At 48.3% G+C, this 24,093-nt stretch overlaps 2 protein-coding genes across 2 annotated transcripts in view; one reads left to right on the forward strand and one right to left on the reverse strand.

The window, feature by feature from the left end:
* The window catches only part of LOC141998582 (uncharacterized), a 48,887-nt gene extending 42,917 nt beyond the window's left edge, over positions 1-5,970 (forward strand). The window contains 1 exon segment of the mRNA XM_074971453.1: positions 629-5,970. Within this exon segment, the coding sequence (XP_074827554.1) occupies positions 629-2,138 (1,510 nt within the window). The 3' untranslated portion in view covers positions 2,139-5,970.
* A 3,113-nt stretch (positions 5,971-9,083) lies between these two features.
* LOC141998583 (uncharacterized) overlaps positions 9,084-24,093 on the reverse strand; it is a 52,546-nt gene continuing 37,536 nt past the window's right edge. Inside the window, 2 exon segments of the mRNA XM_074971454.1 lie at positions 9,084-9,646; positions 9,648-10,746. Coding sequence (XP_074827555.1) covers positions 9,407-9,646; positions 9,648-10,746 — 1,339 coding nt within the window. The 3' untranslated portion in view covers positions 9,084-9,406.

Genomic DNA, 24,093 nt, shown 5'->3' on the forward strand with positions numbered 1-24,093 from the left:
ACCATCTGGGATGCCCTACAAAGTCTTGGGAGGTCTCTCAGTTCATTATTGTCTCTAGCAGAGGTCGTATCCTCAGGGTAAATATAGCACATGGCTTCCTATAGATCCTAGCAGACACCAGGCAGAAGTTTCCTCCCTTCCCCCTGTGAATTTGGATGGGATGTGAAGGCAGAATTGATCCCCCTCCTCTCTCCTATTTGGTGGAAGAGTTTGGGGGAGTTCAGTACCTGATTTTTATTTGACCCCTCTCCAGCACTTGTTTTCGTTTGGTCTTCCCCTTTCCATCCCTGTTTGAGGTTTCTCTCTCTATCACAGCAGGTGATGCAATGCTTTGTGAGAAAGAGGAGCAGAATTCTCAGCAGGAAATTGTTGAGCAAGTGGATAAACACAGAGAATTATCGCAAAGATGGAAAAGGAATGTGTCCAGGAGTCATGAGCAGGGAAAATCCTATGCTATGCATCACAGACCAGAAAGAGAGCAGGGAAACAAGCCGTTGGAGAAAATGGGTAAATTTATTTCCTGTCGGGGAACTCAGCAGGGCCTCAAAGAAACCACAACCCAGCAGGAAATCCTCAGGAGAAAGAGGAAAAATACTTGTAGTGAGTGTGGGAAGAACTTCACTCAAAGATCAGCCCTTTCTAATCATCAGAGAATCCACACAGGGGAGAGGCCCTACGAATGCAGTGAGTGTGGAAAATGCTTCACCAGGAGCTCAGACCGTTCTGTACATCAGAGAATCCACACAGGGGAGAGGCCCCATGAATGCCATGAGTGTGGGAAAAGCTTCACTAGGAGCTCAGCCCTTTCTACTCATCAGAGAATCCACACAGGGGAAAGGCCCTACAAATGCAGTCAGTGTGGGAAAACTTTCATTAGGAGCTCAGCCCTTTCTAATCATCAGAGAATCCACACAGGGGAGAGGCCCTACAAATGCAGTGAGTGTGGGAAAAGCTTCATTCAAAGACCAGGCCTTTCTAAACATCAGAGAATCCACACAGGGGATAGGCCCTATGAATGCAGTGAGTGTGGGAAAAGCTTCACTCAAAGATCAGGCCTTTTTCTCCATCAGAGAATCCACACAGGGGAGAGGCCCTATGAATGCAGTGAGTGTGGGAAAAGCTTCATTCAAAGATCAGCCCTTTTTCTCCATCAGAGAAGCCACACCGGGGAGAGGCCCTATGAATGCTGTGAGTGTGGGAAAAGATTCATTCAAAGATCAGCCCTTTTTCAGCATCAGAGAATCCACACAGGGGAGAGGCCCTATGAATGCAGTGAGTGTGGGAAAAGCTTCAGTAAAAGATCAGGCCTTTTTGAGCATCAGAGAATCCACACAGGGGAGAGGCCCTACGAATGCAGTGAGTGTGGGAAAAGCTTCATTCAAAGATCAGGCCTTTTTCACCATCAGAGAATCCACACAGGGGAGAGGCCCTACGAATGCAGTGAGTGTGGGAAATGCGTCACTAGCAGTTCAGCCCTTTCTAAACATCAGAGAATCCACACAGGGGAGAGGCCCTGCGAATGCTGTGAGTGTGGGAAAAGGTTCACTAGTAGCTCAGCCCTTTCTAATCATCAGAGAATCCACACAGGGGAGAGGCCCTACGAATGCACTGAGTGTGGGAAAAGCTTCTTTCAAAGATCACACCTTTTTCACCATCAGAGAATCCACAGAGGGGAGAGGCCCTATGAATGCAGTGAGTCTGGCAAAAGCTTCACGAACAGCTCAGCTCTTTTTCATCATCAGAAAATCCACACAGGGGAGAGGTCCTGTGAATGCAGTGAGTGTGGGAAAAGCTTCACTAGCAGCTCAGCCCTTTCTAATCATCAGAGAATCCACACAGGGGAGAGACCCTACGAATGCAGTGAATGTGGAAAATGCTTCACTAGGAGCTCAGACCGTTCTAAACATCATAGAATCCACACAGGGGAGAGGCCCTATGAATGCAGTGAGTGTGGGAAAAGCTTCATTCAAAGATCAGACCTTTGTAATCATCAGAGAATCCACACAGGTGAGAGGCCCTACGAATGCAGTGAGTGTGGGAAAACCTTCACCAGGAGCTCATCCCTTTATAAACATCAGAGAATCCACACAGGGGAGAGGCCGTTTCATAAATATGAAGGGAAGGGTAAACACCTTTAAAATCCTTCCTGGCCAGAGGAAAAACCCTTTCACCTGTAAAGGGTTAAGAAGTTTGGATAACCTCGCTGGCACCTGACCAAAATGACCAATGAGGAGACAAGATCCTTTAAAGGCTCTCTCTGTCTGTGTGATACTTTTGCCTGGAACAGAAAGGAATGGAGTCTTAGAACTTAGTAAGTAATCTAGCTAGATATGCGTTAGATTCTGTTTTGTTGAAATGGCTGATAAAATAAGCTGTGCTGAATGTCATGTGATGTCAAAGTGTCATGTGATGAAGCATTCTCTGTTGTCTGTGCTTGGAGATCATGGTTTGACTTTTTTAATGCTATATCAGAGTCGCTGTGACTGGAGATGAAAGTGTCAAAGACCTGGGAGGGGAATTCAAATGGATCCCAAACACAGTGTGGTCATTTGGAGTTTAAATCCCAGGTTCCATCTATTGGCAAATCCACTTCTGGCAAAGTGGCTGTGTGTCCCGTCCCCCATTATTTACATCCTAGTATACTGAAAATATTGAAAATAACATAATTGACTCTTGAGACAGCGCTGAGTGAAGTATGTATGAATGGATCAGAGGAGAATGTGATGGGAGAATCTCTTGTCCTGATTCTGAATAATCAGATGTCACCTGCTCTGGAATTTCACTTGACACTTTCACTGTCATGTATTCTCTCTCTGTCATGTGGGTTTCTATCTGTCTTGAGTGCTGTTTGCTCACCCAGTTGGATATTAGTTCAGTTTGATATGATGGAGCTCAGATCTATTGGAGAATTTCAGACAAATGACCGTTTGCTAAAGTGGTCATTCCTCACTTCAGCTTTGCTTTTTCCCCATTCCTCCATGATGACATGGAGAAAGTTCAAGTGCAGTTCTGTCAACATGAGAACTCTCCAATTTTCTGGACATCCTAACAAAGGAACAGCAGTGATTTTAAAATCTCCACTCGAAAATAGTGAACAACAGCAGAACCTCATCTAACTGAAGGAAGTACATATGATCACAGTGTAGTTGAATTGTTGAAGTCAATATTGTCTCAGATGATCTGGGTAGAGAATTCCACTGTAAGTGACTTTGAACTAGGCAAAATGCCCATGTATTTGGTTCCCAAATCATGTGTAACCCAGGCCCTACAAAAGATCTCTCCTAGTTAACCCTATGTGATGAGGAATCCTGCCCTTCGTGACACAGATGGTGAGGAAATAGAAGTGGGTTTTTTGTTGAATTTATCCTTTGTATGTGCTAAAATGTGTATAAAATCAGTGTGGGCAATCTAATAGCTGCAGAAAAATAGCTATTTTTGAATAGAATCTCCAGCTCTGGTAACTTACGGAGATTCTGATCCTGCCCTGTATCCAGGCCCTTGCCTGAAACTGTGCCACCAAATTAAAGAAAAGCTGGGCATGTCTTGGGGAGCCATTCCTCACTAACACTGCTGATATTTTGAGTGGTTTTGTAAAGGATTCTACTTCAGAGAAGTGTAAATTTACCCTAACCAAGGCCAAGGATTTGGAAAGAACTGGGGTGAAAAGAGTACACACTCAGTTCTTGGTTTCTACTCCAGTAAAGGAAGCTATGGTGACCAGGAAAATTGTTTGTACAACCCCACTTACTAGTTTAGTGTCACTGATAACCATTCCAAAGGATACCAGGGTTAGATTGAGAACTATCATCCTTCACCATTTTGATCCAAAGAGAGAGTGCTTCATAGGACGTCCCTTCTCCGTGGATCCCACCCTCGCTACCCGATTGGGTAACAAGGACTTTGAGGCGGTGGAGATGATGATAACCAATGAGGCAATGAATGTGTCGGGCTCCAGTTTCAGACTTCAGGACACACACATGTTGAGTCCTGAGTCTGTGGTTTTGTGCCTGACGCTATGACTGCACCATGGAGCTGATGCTGGCGCAGCTGCAGCACTGCTGTTACAGATGCTCTAAGCCAATGGGAGAGCTCTCTCCTCTTGACTTTATTAGCCCAGCCCCGCAAGCGGCGGCGACTGTCTTGGCAGGAGAAACTCTCCTGTTGATGTAGCGCTATCTGCACGGGGGGCTGGGGCTTCGTAACTACGTTGCTCAGCGGTGTGGACTTTTCACACCCCTGAGCAATATAGTTCGACTCATAGACTTTAAGGTCAGAAGGGACCGTTATGATCATGTAGTCTGACCTCCTGCACAACGCAGGCCACAGAATCTCACCCACCCATTCCTGTAATAAACCTCTTACCTATTTCTGAGCTGTTGAAGTCCTCAAATCGTGGTTTAAAGACTTCAAGGTACGGAGAATCCTCCAGCAAGTTATACCGATAAATGTCTTTAGTGTAGACCAGACAGTTTTCTTTTGTGTTTTATGCATTTGCATCACTTCTCCTCTCCCTCCTCCTACTTTGAAAGATTAAAAAGTGAGAAAAGATGTATTTTTCGTCATGATGCAAACCTTCCCACAAAGGACACCTCTTCCACGAACACAAATGCAGAAGATCCTGAGATATATGAACTCCCAGAAGTGTTTGGGACCTACATTGGAACAAACCACAACTTGAGCCAAGGTTCAGTTGTTGGCAGTGAGTTTTCTTTTAATCCCAACATACGACAAGAATTGGTGATCTTTGAATATGTTATTGTTACCAATGAAAATGAAATTATAGGTGACGTTATTGGTTAAAGAGTAAGAGACTAATTGTGTGATAATCTGAATGATTTTGGAATACTGAAAGTCGTCTTGTTTTTTGTTTTTTTTAGTTGTACAGGAAGTGATGGCTAATCTTGAAAAGTTAATTTGATTTAATTTACCCCCTGTAGTGTAAGAAGTTCTGGTAGAAAACCTTGCTCCAAAGGTTGGGCTGGGAGAATGTGTGTGAGAGAGAGTGTATAAGAGAATATTGGACTAGTATAGATTTTAATTTTTTGTATTTCAAATAGAACTTATTTTGCCTAGCCTCAAAATCAATTTCTATTAAAAGGAAAACTACTCGAGACAAGTTGTGTAACTTTTTGCCCACTTACACTGTAAGGGTCACTGACTTCCCCACTTCTCTAATTTGCAACAGAGAGGCATGACATCTGTCATAGGACGTGTCCAGCAGGTAGGAAAACTGCCATTGTCAACCATCAATATGAAGGAAAAGGCTGAACTCCATTGCCTTTCATATCAAAAAGCCATCTAAAGCTGGTCTACGCTGAAAAGCTGTGTTGCCATAGCCCCATCTCTCAGGGGTGTGAAAAATCCACTCCTCTGAGAGAAGTAGTTAATGTGACCTGAGCCCCAGTGTAGACAGTGTTAGGTTGTCAGAAGAATACTTCCAGTGTTTGAAGTGTAGACATAGCCTTAGACAGATTGATCCCCTATGGGAAGCAAGTCATGACATCAATTCCAATTTTGACCCATCTCCCTGTATGTGAGAAAGCTGCTTGTATGGAGGGCTGAGCCAGCTGTCTGATCGCCTGGTCCCTCAACTGTAGCGACAGCTCTTACCATCAATGCAAAGACTGAGAGAAATGGAGAGTTCCAACCATTGTCATTTTAGTATCTTATTGTTCCTTTCTCTATTTTTTGTGCTGGCCTTTCTGTTCTATCAGAGTGGGACGGTATAGCTCAGTGCATGTGTGACAAAAGCTCATTGGTACCAATTGGCAAAGGAGTCACTGTTATTTACAAGCAACTCCTGTCTCAGACCTGACAAACTCACCACACCGAATACACTGATTTTATGATATTTATCCAGGAAACATAGCAGTGAGATCTCTATTGAAAGCTTGTAAATCATTGGTTTCAGCGTAACAGCCGTGTTAGTCTGCATTCGCAAAAAGAAAAGGAGTACTTGTGGCACCTTAGAGACTAACCAATTTATTTGAGCATAAGCTTTCGTGAGCTACAGATGAAGTGAGCTGTAGCTCACGAAAGCTCATGCTCAAATAAATTGGTTAGTCTCTAAGGTGCCACAAGTCCTCCTTTTCTTTTTGTAAATCATTGTTACTCCTAATCACTGCGAGAGGTGTGTATAAGTCATATTTAAGGAGTAATGTAAGTTCATGGAAAATTATGCCCATATCGTATTTTCATGTAAGTGAATCACCCCAATCATAGGTCTTGGTGGGGATGGCCCTTTCCAGTGGGAGGGAATTGTCACCCACCCCTTGCTAACCAGTTATGTGATGTCTTGCTACATTGTCAACTATTGCATCAACCCAGAAAAGTTAATGGAAAACTATCAAAGACGAACTATAGACATCAAAACCCTGTGGAAGTGAAAAGGACAATATGAAAATAGGGAGACAGTCCTTTCTGTGAATAAAGACAAAAGACGGATTCCATTTATGACAGGGTGGAGAAAAACATTCTGGGTCCATTCACCAAGGAGATCCCTAATGACCAGTGGTGCTTCATGAAAGGCAGGGCCCTGGCTCCTAGGGACTAGTGATCACTGCAGTAGACTGAAGTGTGAGGTGAGGATCTACTTAGATAGGAAAGGTAACTATTAAAAAGTGTAAGTTGCATTTGGTGATTTTGTTGTGTTTGTAACTTTTTTCCATCACTCACATTTGTTTTGTTTAAATCTCTCTCCCTTGTTAAATGCATTTCCATTTGCTCGATAACTTTACTCAAGTGCTGCGTGTGATACAGGATCAGTGGTCAACAGTAAAACTGGTAACCTGGGGTATACCATTGCTTCTGGAGGAGAGATTCAGAGAAATCCCAGATCACCTGGTGATCGGGGCTGGACCCCAGAGGGAGACATATTGAAGGAACTCGGGTTAGGGTGCCTCTATTGTCAACTGGCAGGGCTGCTGTAGCTCTGAGGAGGGTGCTTGAGTGGCTGATAGGCTGGGTGAGTTCAGTCATGAACATCCAAGCTGCCAAATGCAAAAGTCCCTCTTCCTAATGGCAGGTGGCAACAAGGAGACTCACAGCCCTCAGCTCCCTGAGAAGGTGTCACGGAGTCCTTGGGCGATGCTCTGGAACTGCTCCCCATGAAGCCATTCAGGACTCTGGGGCAGTCGCCTTTCTGTGAGCAGCCTGTCTTCAGGACACACATCTCCCACCTTCCTGGGTCTGACCTCGGAGCATTCAGCATCCTCTGCCCCTCCGTGCGCTTCCCCCAGCGAGTCCGCCCAGGCGGGGCTCCTGGGGAAGCCAGAGGGTCCTGCGCCCCAACTTCGCAGTCAGACGTCACTCTCAGCCAGCCAGTAAAACAGAAGGTTTATTAGACGACAGGAACATGGTCTAAAACAGAGCTTGCAGGTGCAGAGAACAGGACCCCTCAGCTGGGTCCATTTTGGGGGGCAGTGAGCCAGACAACCACGTCTGCACTCCAAGTCCCAGCCAGCCCCAAAACTGAAACTCCAGCCCCTCCTCCTCTGGGCTTTCTTCCTTTCCCGGGCCAGGTGGTCACCTGATTCCTTTGTTCTCCAACCCTTTAGCTCTCACCTTGCAGGGGGGAAGGGCCTAGGCCATCAGTTGCCAGGAAACAGGGTGTCGGCCATACTCTGTGTCCAGACCGCTGCACACACCTGCCCTTTAGGGCTCTGCAGTGATCATACACCCTTGTCCCCCCACCTAGATACTTAAGAACTGCACAGGGAAAACTGAGGCATCCCCACACGATTCAGAGGAAACATTAAGAACAGTCCCACTTCGTCACAGGAGGGTCACAATGTGCATCTCTGTTGCTCCACCTGTCAAATTCAAACGGGGAAAGCACATTATAGCATAGTTCCCTGACTCAAAATAGCCCTAAAACTCTTCTATGAAATCATGGAACATGTGCTCTTCGCTCTGTGAAAGCATGTAAAGACTCCAAGCCCTGGAGGGTAAGTGACCTAGAGAAATTGGAATATTGGGCCAAAAGAATCTAATGAGGTTAAACAAGTGCAGAGTCCTGCACTTAGGATGGAAAAATCGTATGCACCGCTTTTCCGGCCCCTGCTTCTCTTCATTTACATATCATTTGAAAAGTTCCCAATATAACTGCTCTTCAGCAAAACCCAGAGCAACATAAGAACAACTGGCAATTATACAATCTGTATCATTGGTGACTAAAAATGACTTTGCAATAGGAGGAATGGTAGAAATGTGATGCTCCCTGGTTCCTGATAGGAAGCGCACACTCAAATTACTCATGGGACAATAAAAAGGTCAAATAGGTCCATCTCAAGAGGGCGAACTGCAAAAGGCAAAAATGGGGCACTCATCTGGATAAGCTGAGGGATAACGGTGCAGCAAACAGTTCAAACAGCATTCCAAGTTACTATGCAGGAATCATGAAAAGTATTAATGAAAAAAAGTACTGATAGCCCTAGAGGTTTTTATGGTGTTGATCTCCCTTGCAGATTCTCTGATGGCTAACATGGGCTGAGTGCCAAGAGAAGGTATTCCCACACTCACTGCATTCGTAGGGCCTCTCCTTTGTGTGAATTCTCTGATGACTAGAAAGGGCTGAGCTGCTAGAGAAGGTTTTCCCACACTCACTGCATTTGTAGGGCCTTTCCCCTGTGTGGATTCTCTGATGATTAGAAAGTTCTGATCTTTGAGTCAAGCTTTTCCCACACGCACGGCATTGCTAGGGCCTGTCAAGGTTCCTTCCCCACTCTGAACGCTAGGGTACAGATGTAGGGACCTGCATGAAAACCCCCAAAGCTTATTCTTACCAGCTTAGGTTAAAACTTCCCCAAGGTACAAACTAGTTTACCTTTTGCCCTTGGACTTTATTGCTGCCACCACCTAGCGTCTAACAAATAGATAACAGGGAAAGCCCGCTTGGAAACGTCTTTCCCCCAAAAATCCTCCCCAAACCCTATACCCCCTTTCCTGGGGAAGGCTTGATAAAAATCCTCACCAATTTGCATAGGTGAACACAGACCCAAACCCTTGGATCTTAAAAACAATGAAAAAGCAAGCAGGTTCTTAAAAGAATTTTAATTGAAGGAAAAAAGTAAAAGAATCACCTCTGTAAAATCAGGATGGTAAATACCTTACAGGGTAATCAGATTCAAAACACAGAGAACCGCTCTAGGCAAAACCTTAAGTTACAAAAAGACACAAAAACAGGAATCTACATTCCATTCAGCACAGCTTATTTTATCAGCCATTTCAACAAAACAGAATCTAACGCATATCTAGCTAGATTACTTACTAAGTTCTAAGACTCCATTCCTTTTCTGTTCCCGGCAAAAGCATCACACAGACAGAGCCTTTGTTTCTCCCCCCATGGAGCTTTGAAAGTATCTTGTCTCCTCATTGGTCATTTTGGTCAGGTGCCAGCGAGGTTATCCTACCTTCTTAACCCTTTACAGGTGAAAGGGTTTTTCCTCCGGCAGGGAGGCATTTTAAAAGTGTTTACCCTTCCCTTTATATTTATGGCAGAGCCTCTCCCGTGTGTGGATTCTCTGATGCTGGAAAAGGTGTGATCTTTGAGTGAAGCTTTTCCCACACTCACTGCATTCATAGGGCCTATCCCCTGTGTGGATTCTCTGATGGCGAAAAAGGCGTGATCTCTGAATGAAGCTTTTCCCACACTCACTGCATTCGTAGGGCCTTTCCCCTGTGTGGATTCTCTGATGATTAGAAAGGGCTGAGCTCCAAATGAAGCTTTTCCCACACTCATTGCATTTGTAGGGCCTCTCCCCTGTGTGGATTCGCTGATGATTAGAAAGGGCTGATCTTCTACTGAAGCTATTCCCACACTCACTGCATTCGTAGGGCCTCTCCCCTGTGTGGATTCTCTGATGATGGAAAAGGTGTGATCTTTGAGTGAAGCTTTTCCCACACTCACTGCATTCGTAGGGCCTCTCCCCTGTGTGGATTCTCTGATGATTAGAAAGGACTGATTTTTGAGTAAAGCTTTTCCCACATTCACTGCATTCATAAGGCCTATCCCCTGGGTGGATTTTCTGATGTTTAGAAAGGGCTGAGCTCCTAATGAAGGTTTTCCCACACTCACGGCATTCATAAGGCAACTCCCCTGTATGGATTCTCTGATGATTAGAAAGGGCTGAGCTCCTCATGAAGGTTTTCCCACACTCACGGAATTCATAGGGCCTCTCCCCTGTGGGGATTCTCTGATGATTAGAAAGGGCTGAGCTGCTAGTGAAGCTTTTCCCACACTCACTGCATTCGTAGGGCCTTTCCCCTGTGTGGATCCGCTGATGCTGAAAAAGATGTGATCTTTGAATGAAGCTTTTCCCACACTCACTGCATTCATAGGGCCTCTCCCCTGTGTGGATTCTCTGATGGTGAAAAAGGTGTGATCTTTGAATGAAGCTTTTCCCACACTCACTGCATTCATAGGGCCTCTCCCCTGTGTGGATTCTCTGATGGTGAAAAAGGTGTGATCTTTGAATGAAGCTTTTCCCACACTCACTGCATTCATAGGGCCTCTCCCCTGTGTGGATCCTCTGATGCTGAAAAAGGGTTGATCTTTGAATGAACAATTTCCCACACTCACTGCATTCGTAGGGCCTTTCCCCTGTGTGGATTCTCTGATGAGTAGAAAGGGCTGAGCTGGAAGTGAAGCTTTTCCCACACTCACTGCATTCGTCGGGCCTCTCCCCTGTGTGGATTCTCTGATGATTAGAAAGGCCTGATCTTTGAGTGAAGCTTTTCCCACACTCACTGCATGTATTTTTCCTCTTTCTCCTGAGGATTTCCTGCTGGGTTGTGGTTTCCTTGAGGCCCTGCTGAGTTCCCCGACAGGAAATAAATTTACCCATTTTCTCCAATGGCTGGTTTCCCTGCTCTCTTTCTGGTCTGTGATGAATCGCAAAGGATTTTCCCTGCTCATGACTCCTGGACACACTCCTTTTCCATCTTTGCGATAATTCTCTGTGTTTATCCACTTGCTCAACATTTTCCTGCTGAGAATTCTGCTCCTCTTTCTCACAAAGCATTGCATCACCTGCTGTGATAGAGAGAGAAACCTCAAACAGGGATGGAAAGGGGAAGACCAAACGAAAACAAGTGCTGGAGAGGGGTCAAATAAAAATCAGGTACTGAACTCCCCCAAACTCTTCCACCAAATAGGAGAGAGGAGGGGGATCAATTCAGCCTTCACATCCCATCCACATTCACAGGGGGAAGGGAGGAAACTTCTGCCTGGTGTCTGCTAGGATCTATAGGAAGCCATGAGCTATACTTACCCTGAGGATACGTCCCCTGCTAGAGACAATAATGAATTGAGAGACCTCCCAAGACTTTGTAGGGCATCCCAGATGGTTCCTTCAGGCACTTATAGATTCTGAGTTGGCTTAATGTTTCCTCACCTGTGCAGGGAGCTCTGAGGATCTCTCTTTCCTCTGGGACCCATGGCTCTTCCCCTTGTTCCAGCTGGGAGATCACATCAGGTTTGGAAATTGGAAACCCTGCTCAGATGAAAGAAAACAAAGGGCTTCAGTTGATGTCACAAGACTTTGTCAAAAATAAATATTCTATTAATTTAACTTCAGTGCTTAGTGTGACCTGGTGTGCCTGGGGTAGTCCCTCATTGAAAAGGCCAAGGTCAGGGCAGGCTGAAAAAGGGATAGCATATGCTTCCCAAACTGGTGGTGAACACTGAAGTTAAACTCACCGACCAGTCACAAACTGCTTCTCATCACCCACAGTGGTTACCGAGAAGCTGAAAAAAGAAATCACACAGCCCCCTTTATTGCATTCCAGTTCTCTGAGTCCCAGTCAGCACCTAGGTCCACTGCAGTCAGAGGTTATTTAAAAACTCTGCTCACAAACAAAACGTTCTTCTGATCCCAAGCGGTTAGTATCAGTACCAGGTCACGATAGGTTTGGATCTTACCCAAAATACCATGCTGCCAGCCAATCCTTTAGCATCTAAACTAAAGGTTTAAACAAAAGAAAGACAGAAAGAAGTGAAATGGGAAAGCAGTCACGTACATTCCGAAATCTGTATATCAGGTTCTTAGCAGTACTGGTGAGTTAGTGGCTTGAAAGTCCATCTGGAACACATCCACAGCTTGGGCGGGTCATTCAGTCCTTTGCTCAAGGCTTCAGTTTGTAGAGAAGTTGCTCCAGAGGTAGGAAGAGGGATTGAAGACTAAAGGGAGATGATGCAGCTACCCTTTATATGCCTTTTGCCATGTGGCTTATACTTCCTGTGCCCCAAACACAAGTTTCACAGCACATGGCATGGAAAAGCCTTGGAGTTCTCAGTACACAGGCGCACCCCTGCATGTCTTGCTGACTCAATAGGTGTATCCCCTTGGTCCTTTCCATGGGCTCATTGTACAGCTGATGACCCTGGATGGGCCATCGAACAGGCTAGGCAGTGCTGACACCAACATGTCTGGGGGTGTCACCCAGAAACACTACACAAGTCTGGAAATACAAATATACCCTACATCTCTATATCTCACAATAGAAAGGTGATACAAACAGAAACAAAATCATCATACTTGGAAAATCATAACGTTTTCCCTGACAGCTTACATGGCACATCTAGCAGGATTCATTGCAATTTTATCATATTGGTATTAATAAAATAATAATAATATAAAGAGTCTCACAATTCCACATAGTGTCACACTTAGTAAACCAGTGAATTCCCAGGACCAGCTCCCCAGGTCCTTTAAGATGCCAAATGCCCACATACCTACTGGGAACACACACAGACAGACATTGGGTCAGTCTGTACCCCTATGTTCACTCTTCTGGAAAATTAAGATCAATTTGGGACATAGTATGGCTTGTGAGATATCATTTGAAATCACATAATCTACTGAATATTATCCTCCTGTTAAAATGTGGAGCAACACTGTAAGTAAAGTTATGAGATTTTCCTGTATGATATTACTGAAAAGTTATAATTTTGCAGAACACCCACAGACCAGTTCACTCAGAGGCAGCAAGGCAAACAGCTGGTCAAATAGCCATTCTCCGGCAGTGGGAAGGTGTGAAGAAGACATTTACATTCCTTCAAAGGGACCACTTGAAGCTCATATCGACAACAGACAGCCTGTCACCATCACTCAGCTGAGAACTGAAGTTGTTTCTAGTACAAAGGACTGAAGTATAAAAAGAAGTGAGAAAAATGCTAGAGACTCTCTCTCTCCCCTCCCTACTGTTCATGACAACTCCTGAAGAAGTGAACTTGGGCAGCAGGGGCAGGTTAGGGGAGTCCTGGCTGAAAGGACAGCCACCAGCCTGTCTCAACATATGGTGAGAGAAACATTTGCTTTGAATCCATTTTAGCTTGTTAAGTTAGATGTTAGTTTGTGTTTTATCTTGCATTTCTTTTCTAAACAATTATGACTTTTAGGCCTCATTACCTGTAGTCACTTAACATCTTTTTTTTTTCAGTAGTTAAGAATTTGGTTTTATTGTTTTATCTAACCAGTGTGTTTGGATTAAAGTGGGTTGGAAACTCCATCTGGAATAACGAGGCTGGTGCATGTCATTTTCCACTGATGAAATCACAGACTTTGTATGAGTTTGCATTGTTCAGCAGTGTGCTGGACAATGCAAGATGCACATTTCTGGGGGAAAGTCTGGGAGCAGAGAATTTTCTGAGGTTCTCCTGTGGTGTACTGTAATTTGAGCGTCGCTGACTAGCAGCAGTCAATACTGTGAAGCTGGGAGCGAGTTACATGCTGGAGACTGTGTGTTAACCGCCCAGGAGTGGCTGTTCTCACAGTAAAGCAGTGTAAAAGGCACCGCAGGTTGGGGAACTGAGGAGAAACAGCTGTTCAACAGTCCAGGTTGTACTGTGGTTAACGTCACAGACACTCAATTTCAAAGAGTCTCCGAAAACACAGAGAAAGTAAATCCATGTTCCAGAAATAGAAGACTCCAGACAGAGGGCAAGTCTCCCTGGCATTGCTTCTTGCTGACAGAAAAGTCCAGAGACAATGAGTCAGTCCTGGGGAAGCCGGGAACAGTAAGCATGGGCTGGTGGGGTTCAGTGGAGAAAGGGAACAGGAAGGGTAGGGATATTACTGAATGCAGGAGCTCAGCAGTACTAGATGTCAGGATAGCATGTATTGTAGCCCATTTGAAAACATAATCCCAACTATACATATAAAATGATAGGGTCTAAATTAGCTGTTTCCACTCAAGAGCGGGATCTTGGAGTCCTTGTGGAGAGTTCTCTGAAAACGTTCACTCAAGGTGCAGAGGCAGTCAAAAAGCAAACAGAATGTTGGGAATCATTAAGAAAGGGATCGATAAGAAGACAGAAAATATCATATTGCTTCTCTATAAATCCATGGTACGCCCACATCTTGAATATTGCATGCAAATGTGGTTCCACATCTCAAAAAAGATAGATTGGAATTGGAAGAGGTTCAGAAAAGGGAAAAAATATGATTAGGAGTATGGAAGAACTTCCGTATGAGGAGAGATGAAAAAGACTGGGCCTTTTCAGCTTAGAAAAGAGAAGAAAGAGAGGTCTATAAAATCATGGCCACTCTCGAAAGACAGGACACTGGGCTACATGGACCTTTGGTCTGACCCAGCGTGGCCGCTCTTATGTACTAGGGAATCTAGTGAGCCCAGTGTAACGGGAGGGAGTAGGAAAATCCCTGGGTGTGGAGAACACTGGGAAATTAGAAGCTATAATTCAGGAGCAACCGATGCCAATTAGTCTAGAAAAGCAGAATGTGAAAGATAAGAATCGGGGTCATGTGACAATGAGGTAATCAAAAATCCAAGGAGCCTGCAGAGAAGAGAGGTGGTGGCTATCACACGTGCGGATGGAGAAGCAAGACTCTCCATGTCTCAGGAAGTTTCACTACCAACATAAGCCATTTTCACACGCTACAGTGCAATCCAGACCAGTGAGAACTTGTGTCATCTGTAATCCTGGGTGAGATTCAACGTTCTGCTGTTGGAGCTCCCCTGTCTGGATACCCCCAGCCAGCATTTAAGGACGCACTGGGTGTCTGTGTGATAAGTAGCCCTGGACCAGCAGCTCTGACTCCAGCAGCCTGCTTGTTACACCCCAAGCACATTCTGGTTCGGGTGGAGTAGGCTCAGGGTTTCAGAGAAGGCCGGGGGTAGGAAGCTTCTGTTGGTTATGCTGGACCTAAGCCCCAGTTTTACTTGAGCAAAAAGAGATATCTGACACTGTGCGATACTGCTCCTGTGCTCTGTTCCCAAAGTGTTCTTCAGCAGGGGAAGGTCTCTGGTCGTGTGTGTGTGTGTGTGACTGGCATATTGGGGTGATGCTGAAACAGGACAGAGCAGAGATGCCATTGGGGGGTGGCGTGAACCGTATCTCTTCATTTCCCCTTCCATGAACTGAGCGGACGGGAATCCTTACCCAGCGAGGTCACATTCTTATAGTTCTCCTGCATGACATCTCTGTAGAGAGCTCTCTGAGCAGGGTGCAGCAGAGCCCACTCTTCCCTGGTGAAATACACAGCCACCTCCTCGAAGGTCACCGGACCCTGAGAGAGCAGAAGTCCAACACTCAATACCTGCTGGCCCAATATTTGTGTGGGAGAGGAGCCAATCAAATGGAAGCTGTGTGTGGATCACGGTCAGAGTCCCACCCCCACCTCGCTCAGAGCATCCTGGGACCACCAGGGTGAGGGGACGAAGACAGAGCCCCTCCTCTCTCCCACCAGATCCATCACACACCTACTAGCCACAGACTGATACAGGAAATGGAGCCCCTAGCAGGGTCCAGGGACAGCTCCCTGGTAGGAAGTCCAACACGCTCCCCAGTGCAAGGAGCTGGATATGAAGGGAGAGGAATCTCCCCTAAGCCTGACTGGTGGGTGCCCCCATCATATCTCACGGCACCCGCTGCTTAGTCGGGTCAGGCTCCCGCACTATGAGTCTGGTTAGTTTTCTTAGCCCCATATAGGTGGGTTATTTTCTGTTCAACAAATTAGAGCATTTCCACCTCCCAACCTCATGGGTCTGGTCCCAGAATCTAGGACACTTATTCAATAACTCCCAGCAGATTTGCCACCCCGTGTCCTCCTCTCTTTCTCCACCTTGTGGATTTCCTGCCCCGGACCAACCTCCAAACCAGACTGCGCAAACCTTCCCGTCTCTGGTGTATTTGCTGTCCCTCTCCCTCCAGAAGGAACCCACACAAAGCTCCCCAATAATCCCTACCTGAGCTCGCTCCACTGCAGCCATTACTCTTCTCTGTCCCATGGGAGGATGGGAGGAGCTGGAGTGAAAAATGGACATCATTCTGCAGTCTGGGAGGGTGAGAAGCGTAATTGTTGGGGTTTCAGAACAGGCTTTAGTTAACTTCACATCAGAATTCCCCCAGGGCTCTTTCCCTGCAGACAGATATCCTAGATTCTGCCATACTGGAAAAATGCTTGATCTCTTTATTTCAGTGTAGACCTGGCCCCTCCTGCCAGGCTAAGCCCACAGAGACATTTTTAAACTCCCTTCTCCCTCCCCCCACCCCGTAACAAAGTCTCTCAACACAATGCTAGAAAACAGCAGAACCAAAGGAGTCACTGTGGGGGATTCCCTCGGACACAGACCTCATGGCAGCCACAACCGAGCAGGGGGAATATGGAGCCAGGAACTGGCTTTTCCTTGGTCTAATCCTTTTCTTGTTCACTGGAAAGTGATTCTGCCCAGGGATGCTGCAACACATTTGTCTGGGTGGACTAGAGCTGGAAATCTTTCTTCCCACTCATTTCTACCACTGCCCCTTTCAGTCTCTCCTTCCCCTGTCCTCTCTCCCTGCCTCTCTGGCTGGGAAAGTCCCATTCCTGGGTTCTTTGCAATCCCACCACTGGATTTTCTCCTGACAATTGCTAATGGGAGGAGAAATGAGGAGGGGCTGTTTGTGCAGAGTCACTTTCTTGCCAGTCCCCAGCACTTTCCGAGAGGTCTTTCAGTTACCTGAAGTTTGTGGCTCAGAATTTGTATTAACAGAGCCCAGGTCTGCCCCAAGGGGCTAGTACCAGCTGGAGAAAGTCAGCACCTGGGCTGGGCAGAAAAGAAGCTTTAATTAAGGTCACTTCCCAGCACAGAAGCCCCGCAAAGGTAGCAGCAGATGCTAAACCTCATCTCCCGGATCACAATGGAGGCTGCAGCGTCTGACCCAGGAAGCTGAACCCCAATATACTTAGGAGAGAGGGACAGAGCCTTTGAGCAGCCTTCCCTCCTTTAGCTCTCTGGGGAGAGCAGCTAATGAGAGCACCTCCTTACAGGGAGAATTGCTAATCTCATTTGCCCTACTGTTCACCTGGAGTCACGCCTTGTCTTTCCATACAGTGACTCTGGATTAACAATGGTCTCAATGAAACCAGATTTCAGAAAGGATGAGTCCAGAGTGCTGTGGAAGAGGTCATTGTGTAGCAGTGCTAACCCCCTTCCCACCTCCCTCACGCCCCAGATCTAGGAGAAGGACTCGGGGCACAAATTTAGTAGCAGCCCCCAGAGCCTCTGCCATGCCCTTTGCCTGGGACCCCCCTCCTCCCATTTTGCAAATTAGAGAGAGGAAAGTGGAAAATCAGAAGGATTTTATATCAGTTGTTGATAGGAGGTAAAATCTGAGTGTATTTCACATCAATCTTTGAAAAATGAATAGAGAGGAAATGGGCAACAGTTGCAAACATTTTATTTCCATGTTGAAGAATCTGAGAAAAAGGTGTAAATCTGAGGTTTTCTTAGTATTTTATAATTAAGGGAGACAGGGAAAATCTCAGGGCATATTCAATTAGAAATGGACAACTAGAGAAAAAGTGGGGCAAATGTTTAGGGTATTTCATAACAATTTTTGAGATCTGCAGAGAATACGTGTCACAAAGTAAGTAACTGATAACATGAGAAAAAAGATCAGAGAGAATTTTATATTGCTATGAAATAACTAGTTGGAAAAGGGGGACTGTTTGACTGGATTTTATATGACTGTGCAATACATAAACAGAAAGTGATGGTTCCCCGTCTGCCACCATTCACAGGGGCAGCAGGGAGCCCTTTGAGGCGGCGATTTAAGAGGGCAGAGGAGGAGGAGGAGCTGGAAAGCTTCCTGGGTGAGGGAAGGGGGCAGCAGTGGGGGATGGGCAGGTGAGGGTCAACTGATAACTGGGGGCAACTGTGTTGGCAGTTTGGGGCCAGCAAGTGGGATTGGGAAACCGGGGTCTGGGCAGTCTCCACGGGGGGCACTTGCTCCACCCTTCTCCCACCCTGGCAGAGAAGAGGCATCTCATCCCATCCCCACTCCAGGGATAGCCATGTTTTGGGCACCGACTCAGGGAACAATTTCTCACCTAAACACAGACAAATCGCTGCAGATAAAATGGGTGGGAAAATGCCCCACACCGGAGATGTTAAATTGACATTTGAGAAAAGGGGAAGAACTGGAGAGAATTTGTATCAGGGTGTGGGCGGCACGAGCGGGGAAAGGATCCAATTCCCTCACCTCCCGCCCTCCCCTTCTCCCCCGGGGATTTCCCGGGGCTGCACAGGGACCGTTCAAGCCCCCCCCGGCCTCCCCCCCGCACAGGAGCCCCCCGGGTCCCGGCGGCGCGGGGCAGGGCCTGGCTGCGGCTCCCCTGGGGCTGGGCAGCCCCGAGGCGTCTCCCAGGTGCGGCGCGTGAAGCGGCCCCGCGGAGGAACGAGCTCCTGGCCGCAGCCCGGGGCCGGGCCGCCCCCGGGGGGGCCGCTCGCTGCCCCCGTCCCCTCCCGGGCCTGCCCGGGCCCTGTTGCCGGCAGAGAGCGGCCCCCCCAGCCCGGCCCCGCGGTGTCGGGGTCTCCCAGCCTCGCCCATTAACCCGCTGCCCCGTCCAGACACCGCCCCGGGGGCGCTGGGCTCCTGCTGGGGCAGCAGCTCCGAGCCCCCCCCGGGCGCGGCCCCCCCGGGAGCAGGTCCCGGCGCCGCCCGATGCCGGGTCCCCGCGGACACTGGGGCAGCGTCACCGCCCCGCACCCGGGGCTCGCTCCGGTACCTGGAGGCGGCAGCTCGGCAGCGGGGCGGGCAGGGCCCGGGGCGGCCCCGGCTCGGGGCGGCCCCAGCGGGAGCAGGGCGCGGGCCGGGCTCGGGGGGGTTAATGAAGGTCGCCCCGGCACAGACCCTCCCGCTCAGCCCGGTCCCGCACAGCCGGTGAGCTCTGCCTCTGCGCACGCGCCACTTCCGCCCCCCTCCATCTGCGCATGCCCAGAGCTCGAGCGGCACTAAGCTCTACCCCGCCTTGGGAGAAGCGCCAACGGTCCCTCACGAGCCCAGCTCGTCCTCCCCGATCGAACGTCAGTTCCGCTCGCGGGAGAGTCAGGAACTACATCTCCCAGCCGGCCCCGGGGGCGCTTCCGCCTTCTCCAGCTTCGGTCCGGGCAGGTGCCGGGATCAGCCTGATTCCCTCGGGCCCTCCCCGAGCCGGCGCCTCTCACCCCCGCCCCCCCCGCGGCCCGGTGCTGGGGCTCCCGGGGGCGCGGCAGGCATCACCACCAAAATTACACTCAGAACTGTGGTACTCCCCTGTCACCTCATTGCTCTCTCACTTAATTTTTGAGACATTTTCTTCAGCCTTTGTCTTCTCGGTTAAAACTTAACTTGTCTTGTGTTGTTTTCATTAGTTTTATTAGCAGTGAGAAAAAGGCCTATGTCTGCATAATGGGGACACAAGATATTTTAGACACACCTGGATTACTCTTCATTGGTTGATAATGTCAGATCCTTCTCATTCTCAGTATGATGAGCTGAGCTGAGGTGTCTGTCTTCCCATCATCCAGATTGCTGGGTCAATCATTTCTCACTGTTCAGTCTTTGTACCTCAGGTGTTTCCGGTTCTTCTTGTAGGCTCTCATTGTCCACCTTTTCTTTCTTCCCCCCACTTTCTGGAAGGCTCTTTTGCTGTGACCTGGGTCAAACAGCACCCACTGTACAGGGATATCTGATCTTGATCAAGTAGTCCCCATTGTACAGCACTATCGTTCAGAGGCACAGTGCCTGGGATAATCTTTACGTGTTTGTGCATTCCTTCAGTAAGCCGCTAACATTGTCTGGCCCCATCCAACAGAGCACATTTTAAATACAGAGACATGCTCAATATTTCTAGCCTCACATACAAACGTTACATGCATACAGGTTGGCTAAACACAGTCAGTAGGTCTTAAGTTTTGCAATGATACCCCACATCAACCATCTGGCATAAGGTATATATTAGCAAAGAATTCGATCAGTCCCTCAGGATAAGTCGATTGGCTATTAGCCAAGATAATCAGGGATGCAGGCCCATGCTCTGCATGTCCCTAAACCGTCCTTTGACTGCCAGATGCTGGGAGTGGACAATGGCATGGTTCAATGAGTCCTTGACTGGTCTGATCATTCCTTTAGAAGCACCTGGCATTGGCCACTGTCACAAGACACGATACTAGATTAGGTGGACTATTGGTCTGACCACCAATATTTACAGCACTGGTGGTTTGACTCAAAACAAAGTTTTGACACTAGCCAGAAATTCAGTCAGAGTGGAAGTCAGATGATACAACAGAATAAACATCTGCTCTAAAAATGAGAAAAAAAAATGAAAAATTCAGGGAATCCCACAAGCAGATAAGACAACTTGGGACACTGCTATGAGACTCAATAAATTCAGATACAGTGATGTGGGATTCTTTGTTTCTCAGGGGATATCTGTACCATGTTTCACTGAATTCAGTCTCAGGGATTATCTACACTGGCAAGTTAAAGAGCTCTAAGTTGCTGGCTCAGGGGCGTGAAAAATCACCCCCTCCCCCTCGCCGAGCACAGCACGTTTGAGTGCTTTAAAGCGCTAGTGTGGACAGGCTCGGCTCCCAGTGCTTGGACCTAATACCCTCGTCGAGGTGGATTACCAGGAGCACTGGCACCCGTGACAGCCCTTTGAAATTTGCAGTGTAGACAGAGCCTCAGTAGGTTAGATCAGACAAAAAGGAGATGTATTGACTAGGTATTGGGATGCCTGTGTCTTTACAAACCCAGCCCTGTGCCTTTGAGAACCCAGTCCTGGGAAGCCGATGCTAAGAGGTTCTGCCTGGGAGAGGGGAAATAAAAAAGCCTCTCGCCCCCCCCAAGAAACTATTTTGCAAGCCCTGGTGTCTCAGTCCCACTGGGGTAACTGCTGCCCCCTGTGCCCCTGCCTGTGCCGGGTTTTGCCCTCTGACACCCTCTGCCAGCGCCTCGCTCCTGGGCTTAACTCTGCCTCCTCCCCCCCATCCTGATTTTCCCTTTAGCCCCTCTGCTAATGCTGCCTCCAGCTGCTTGACCCCCCTGACCAGTCAGTTTCCACCCCCTGCTCAGACCCTGGCCACCCCCTGTTCCGATTCGCCCCCTTGGCAACTTTTTAACCCCTGTCAAAAGCCGTCCGCAGAATCTTATGGCTAATAAGGGCAGGGTGAAGGGCAGTGGCTTCAGCAGATGTACGGCTCAGTACCCGGTAAGTAGCACATTTCTACGCAGAGCAATTTACTACACTACACCTGGCGCACCCGACTGGCTGGACAGAGCCCTGGGAGGGGACGAGCTGCTGGCCCCAGCCCAAGTTCACTCATCAGACACAAGGGTAAACTTCTCTTAAACGAGCCACATCCTTTTGTTTGTCCCTCTGCCCAGCAGTAAAGGGCTCTGCAGCTGGTTTCTCCTGGCTAGAGGAGCACAGGTCCTGGGGAGAACCCACGGTGGGCTGAGGATAGCTGGCTCGGTCCTTGAGAAACCCCCCGGCCCGTACTCCCCCCAGCAGCTCCCTGAGGCCAGCCCAGAAGCTGTCTGCCCCTCTCCCCCCAGCTCCCTGCCGAGAGGCTGCACACCCCATCTCCCCATCCCTCCTTGTCCAGAGCGGTGCAGTGCGAGGCCAGGGCAGGCTCCCTGCCGCTGCCACCCCGGAGCCGCTTTAGGTAAGTGGTGCCGGGCCGAAGCGCAAACCCCTCCTGCACCCCAACCCCCTGCCCTAAGCCCGCTGCTGCACCGCTCCTCCACCCCAACCCCCTTCCCTGAGCACCCTCATTCACCCCACACACCTCCTCTGCCCCAATCCCTTGCCCCGAGCCTGTTCCTGCAGCCCTAATCCTCTCCCACACCCCACACTCCCTCCCGCACCCCAGCCTCCTGCCCCGCATAGAATTTCCCCACCCAGATGTGGCCCTCAGCCCAAAAAGTTTGCCCACCCCTGCTTTAAGCCTCAGAGTACTTCCATTGACTCTTGAGTCGCCGTCAGCACTCGATTTGGTTGGGGTCCTGCCAGGTGTTTATTTGCAAGCTCTTTGAAGCATGGATCTGTCTGCCAACTCCAAGCCATGTGTTTATGTGCCCCAGGGCTTGTAAAAATGGTTTTTGAATTGGTGACACACTCTTACAATGTGAAACCAGGAGAACTTGAACTTTGCCTGTTTTTCCGGGGCTCTGTTGCACTTGCACCATGTGGGTCCTAAACACTCATTTAAAATCCCCCAAACCAACCACTGGATGTTTTGCTTCCCTTCGTATTCTCAGTGTTGTCACTTGTTTGTTTGTGGGTTTGTTTTGCCGTTTGTGTCGCTTTATTACCTATTGTTACTCTGCTGTGTGTGTAAAACATTAGTCAAATTTAGAGTGGACATGGCAGAGAAATTGTATAAGCCTGAGTGAATGCCTCTTACAATCTTTGCAGATACTGCAAAGGACAGTATTAATATTTACAAGGAGAGCATGACTATTTCTAGTTGACTCACAGATTTGTTTAGCATCTTAAGACTGCGCTATGTGTGCAAGAGGGTTAGCTTTACAATAGTTAGCTAATGGTACAAATGACTTTTGGAAATATCATTAAGTGGTGGGCGGAGACCCTCAGCAATTTTCAAGTGGTCCGCGGAAAGAAAAGTTTGAGAACCCCTGCTCTACGCTAACGGTATGAATCTCCTCTCGCACTGGTGAGAGTCAGGAGTGACTCCATAGAAGCCAAGGGAATCTGTAAACTGGGGGGAGAGCAGAATTCAGCCCTAAATACTTCGAGGAGCTTCACAGACACCCAGTGTAAAGCAAAGACACACTAGGATGCTCCTTGGCTGGGATGCAGGGGGAAGAGGTAAATTCATTCACATCTCCTTTCCTTCCTGGCCCAGAGAGAAAAGGCCCCATACCTTGTTCCCCACCTTCATGAGCCAGCTAGTCCGCAACCCTGGTGCTAGATTGGAGCCAGTGTCCCAGTAGGGTAAAGCCCCTTATCCCATTCCTGAACCACTGAGCCAGCCAGCCCCCTTCCCTGGGGTCGGATCAGAGCCGGCACGCTCTCTATGGAAAGGCCCCAAATCCATTCCCCGCCCCTCTGGGCCAGCCAGTCCCCCAATCCTGAGGGTCAATTGGAGTCAACACTCCTGAGATGGAAAAGGCCCCATATCCGATTTCCCCCCCGCCCCACCAACCTCTTGTTTGGCTTCTGGGACCTACAACATGATTCCCTGACTGCTACAGGGGTGTGTTTTCTCTGTGTCCTGAAATAACTCATTTCACACTGGTCACACCCTGTGATGGGCTTTGGCTATCCCAGCTCTGAGACTACATCCCTGGGCACCAAGACTGCTACTGACCATTGCTTTGTGCCGGTTAGTGTCTCAGTGAAGGACTGGGGTGCAGGAGTGGGTGAAGAGAGCTCAGAGACAGTCACCCTAACGAAACCAAGCCAATCTTCACATAAAACCTCACTGTTCATGGGAAGAGGATGCCGGAGAGGAATTGGTGTTTGACATTACCGGGAGAAGCAGGGCTTGCAGCTGACACTCACACGGTGTCTAGAAATGATAAAATTGCTACTTCTCTTGGCTTTCGCAGGTGAGTCAAGGGACCTGCTCGTTCAAGGAGGGGAGTTAAATGCAGAGAAATGGTCAGTTTGTGCAACCCCTTACGGCTTTTCTGGGGGAGCCCTGGGTGCCTTACTTATGAGGGGCTGGATCCACAAAAGCCAGTGTGCTGGATGGAGAGCTGCCGGAGCCAGCCAGTCGGAACAGCTAAGGACAGGGGTGGTCCAAGCCTTCTGCCACAAAGGGACTTAGGTGCCTCCTGTTGGTTGCCGTCAGTTGGGA

This window comes from Natator depressus, chromosome 14 (genome assembly GCF_965152275.1).
Source record: "Natator depressus isolate rNatDep1 chromosome 14, rNatDep2.hap1, whole genome shotgun sequence".
Classification (NCBI taxonomy): Eukaryota; Metazoa; Chordata; order Testudines; family Cheloniidae; genus Natator; species Natator depressus.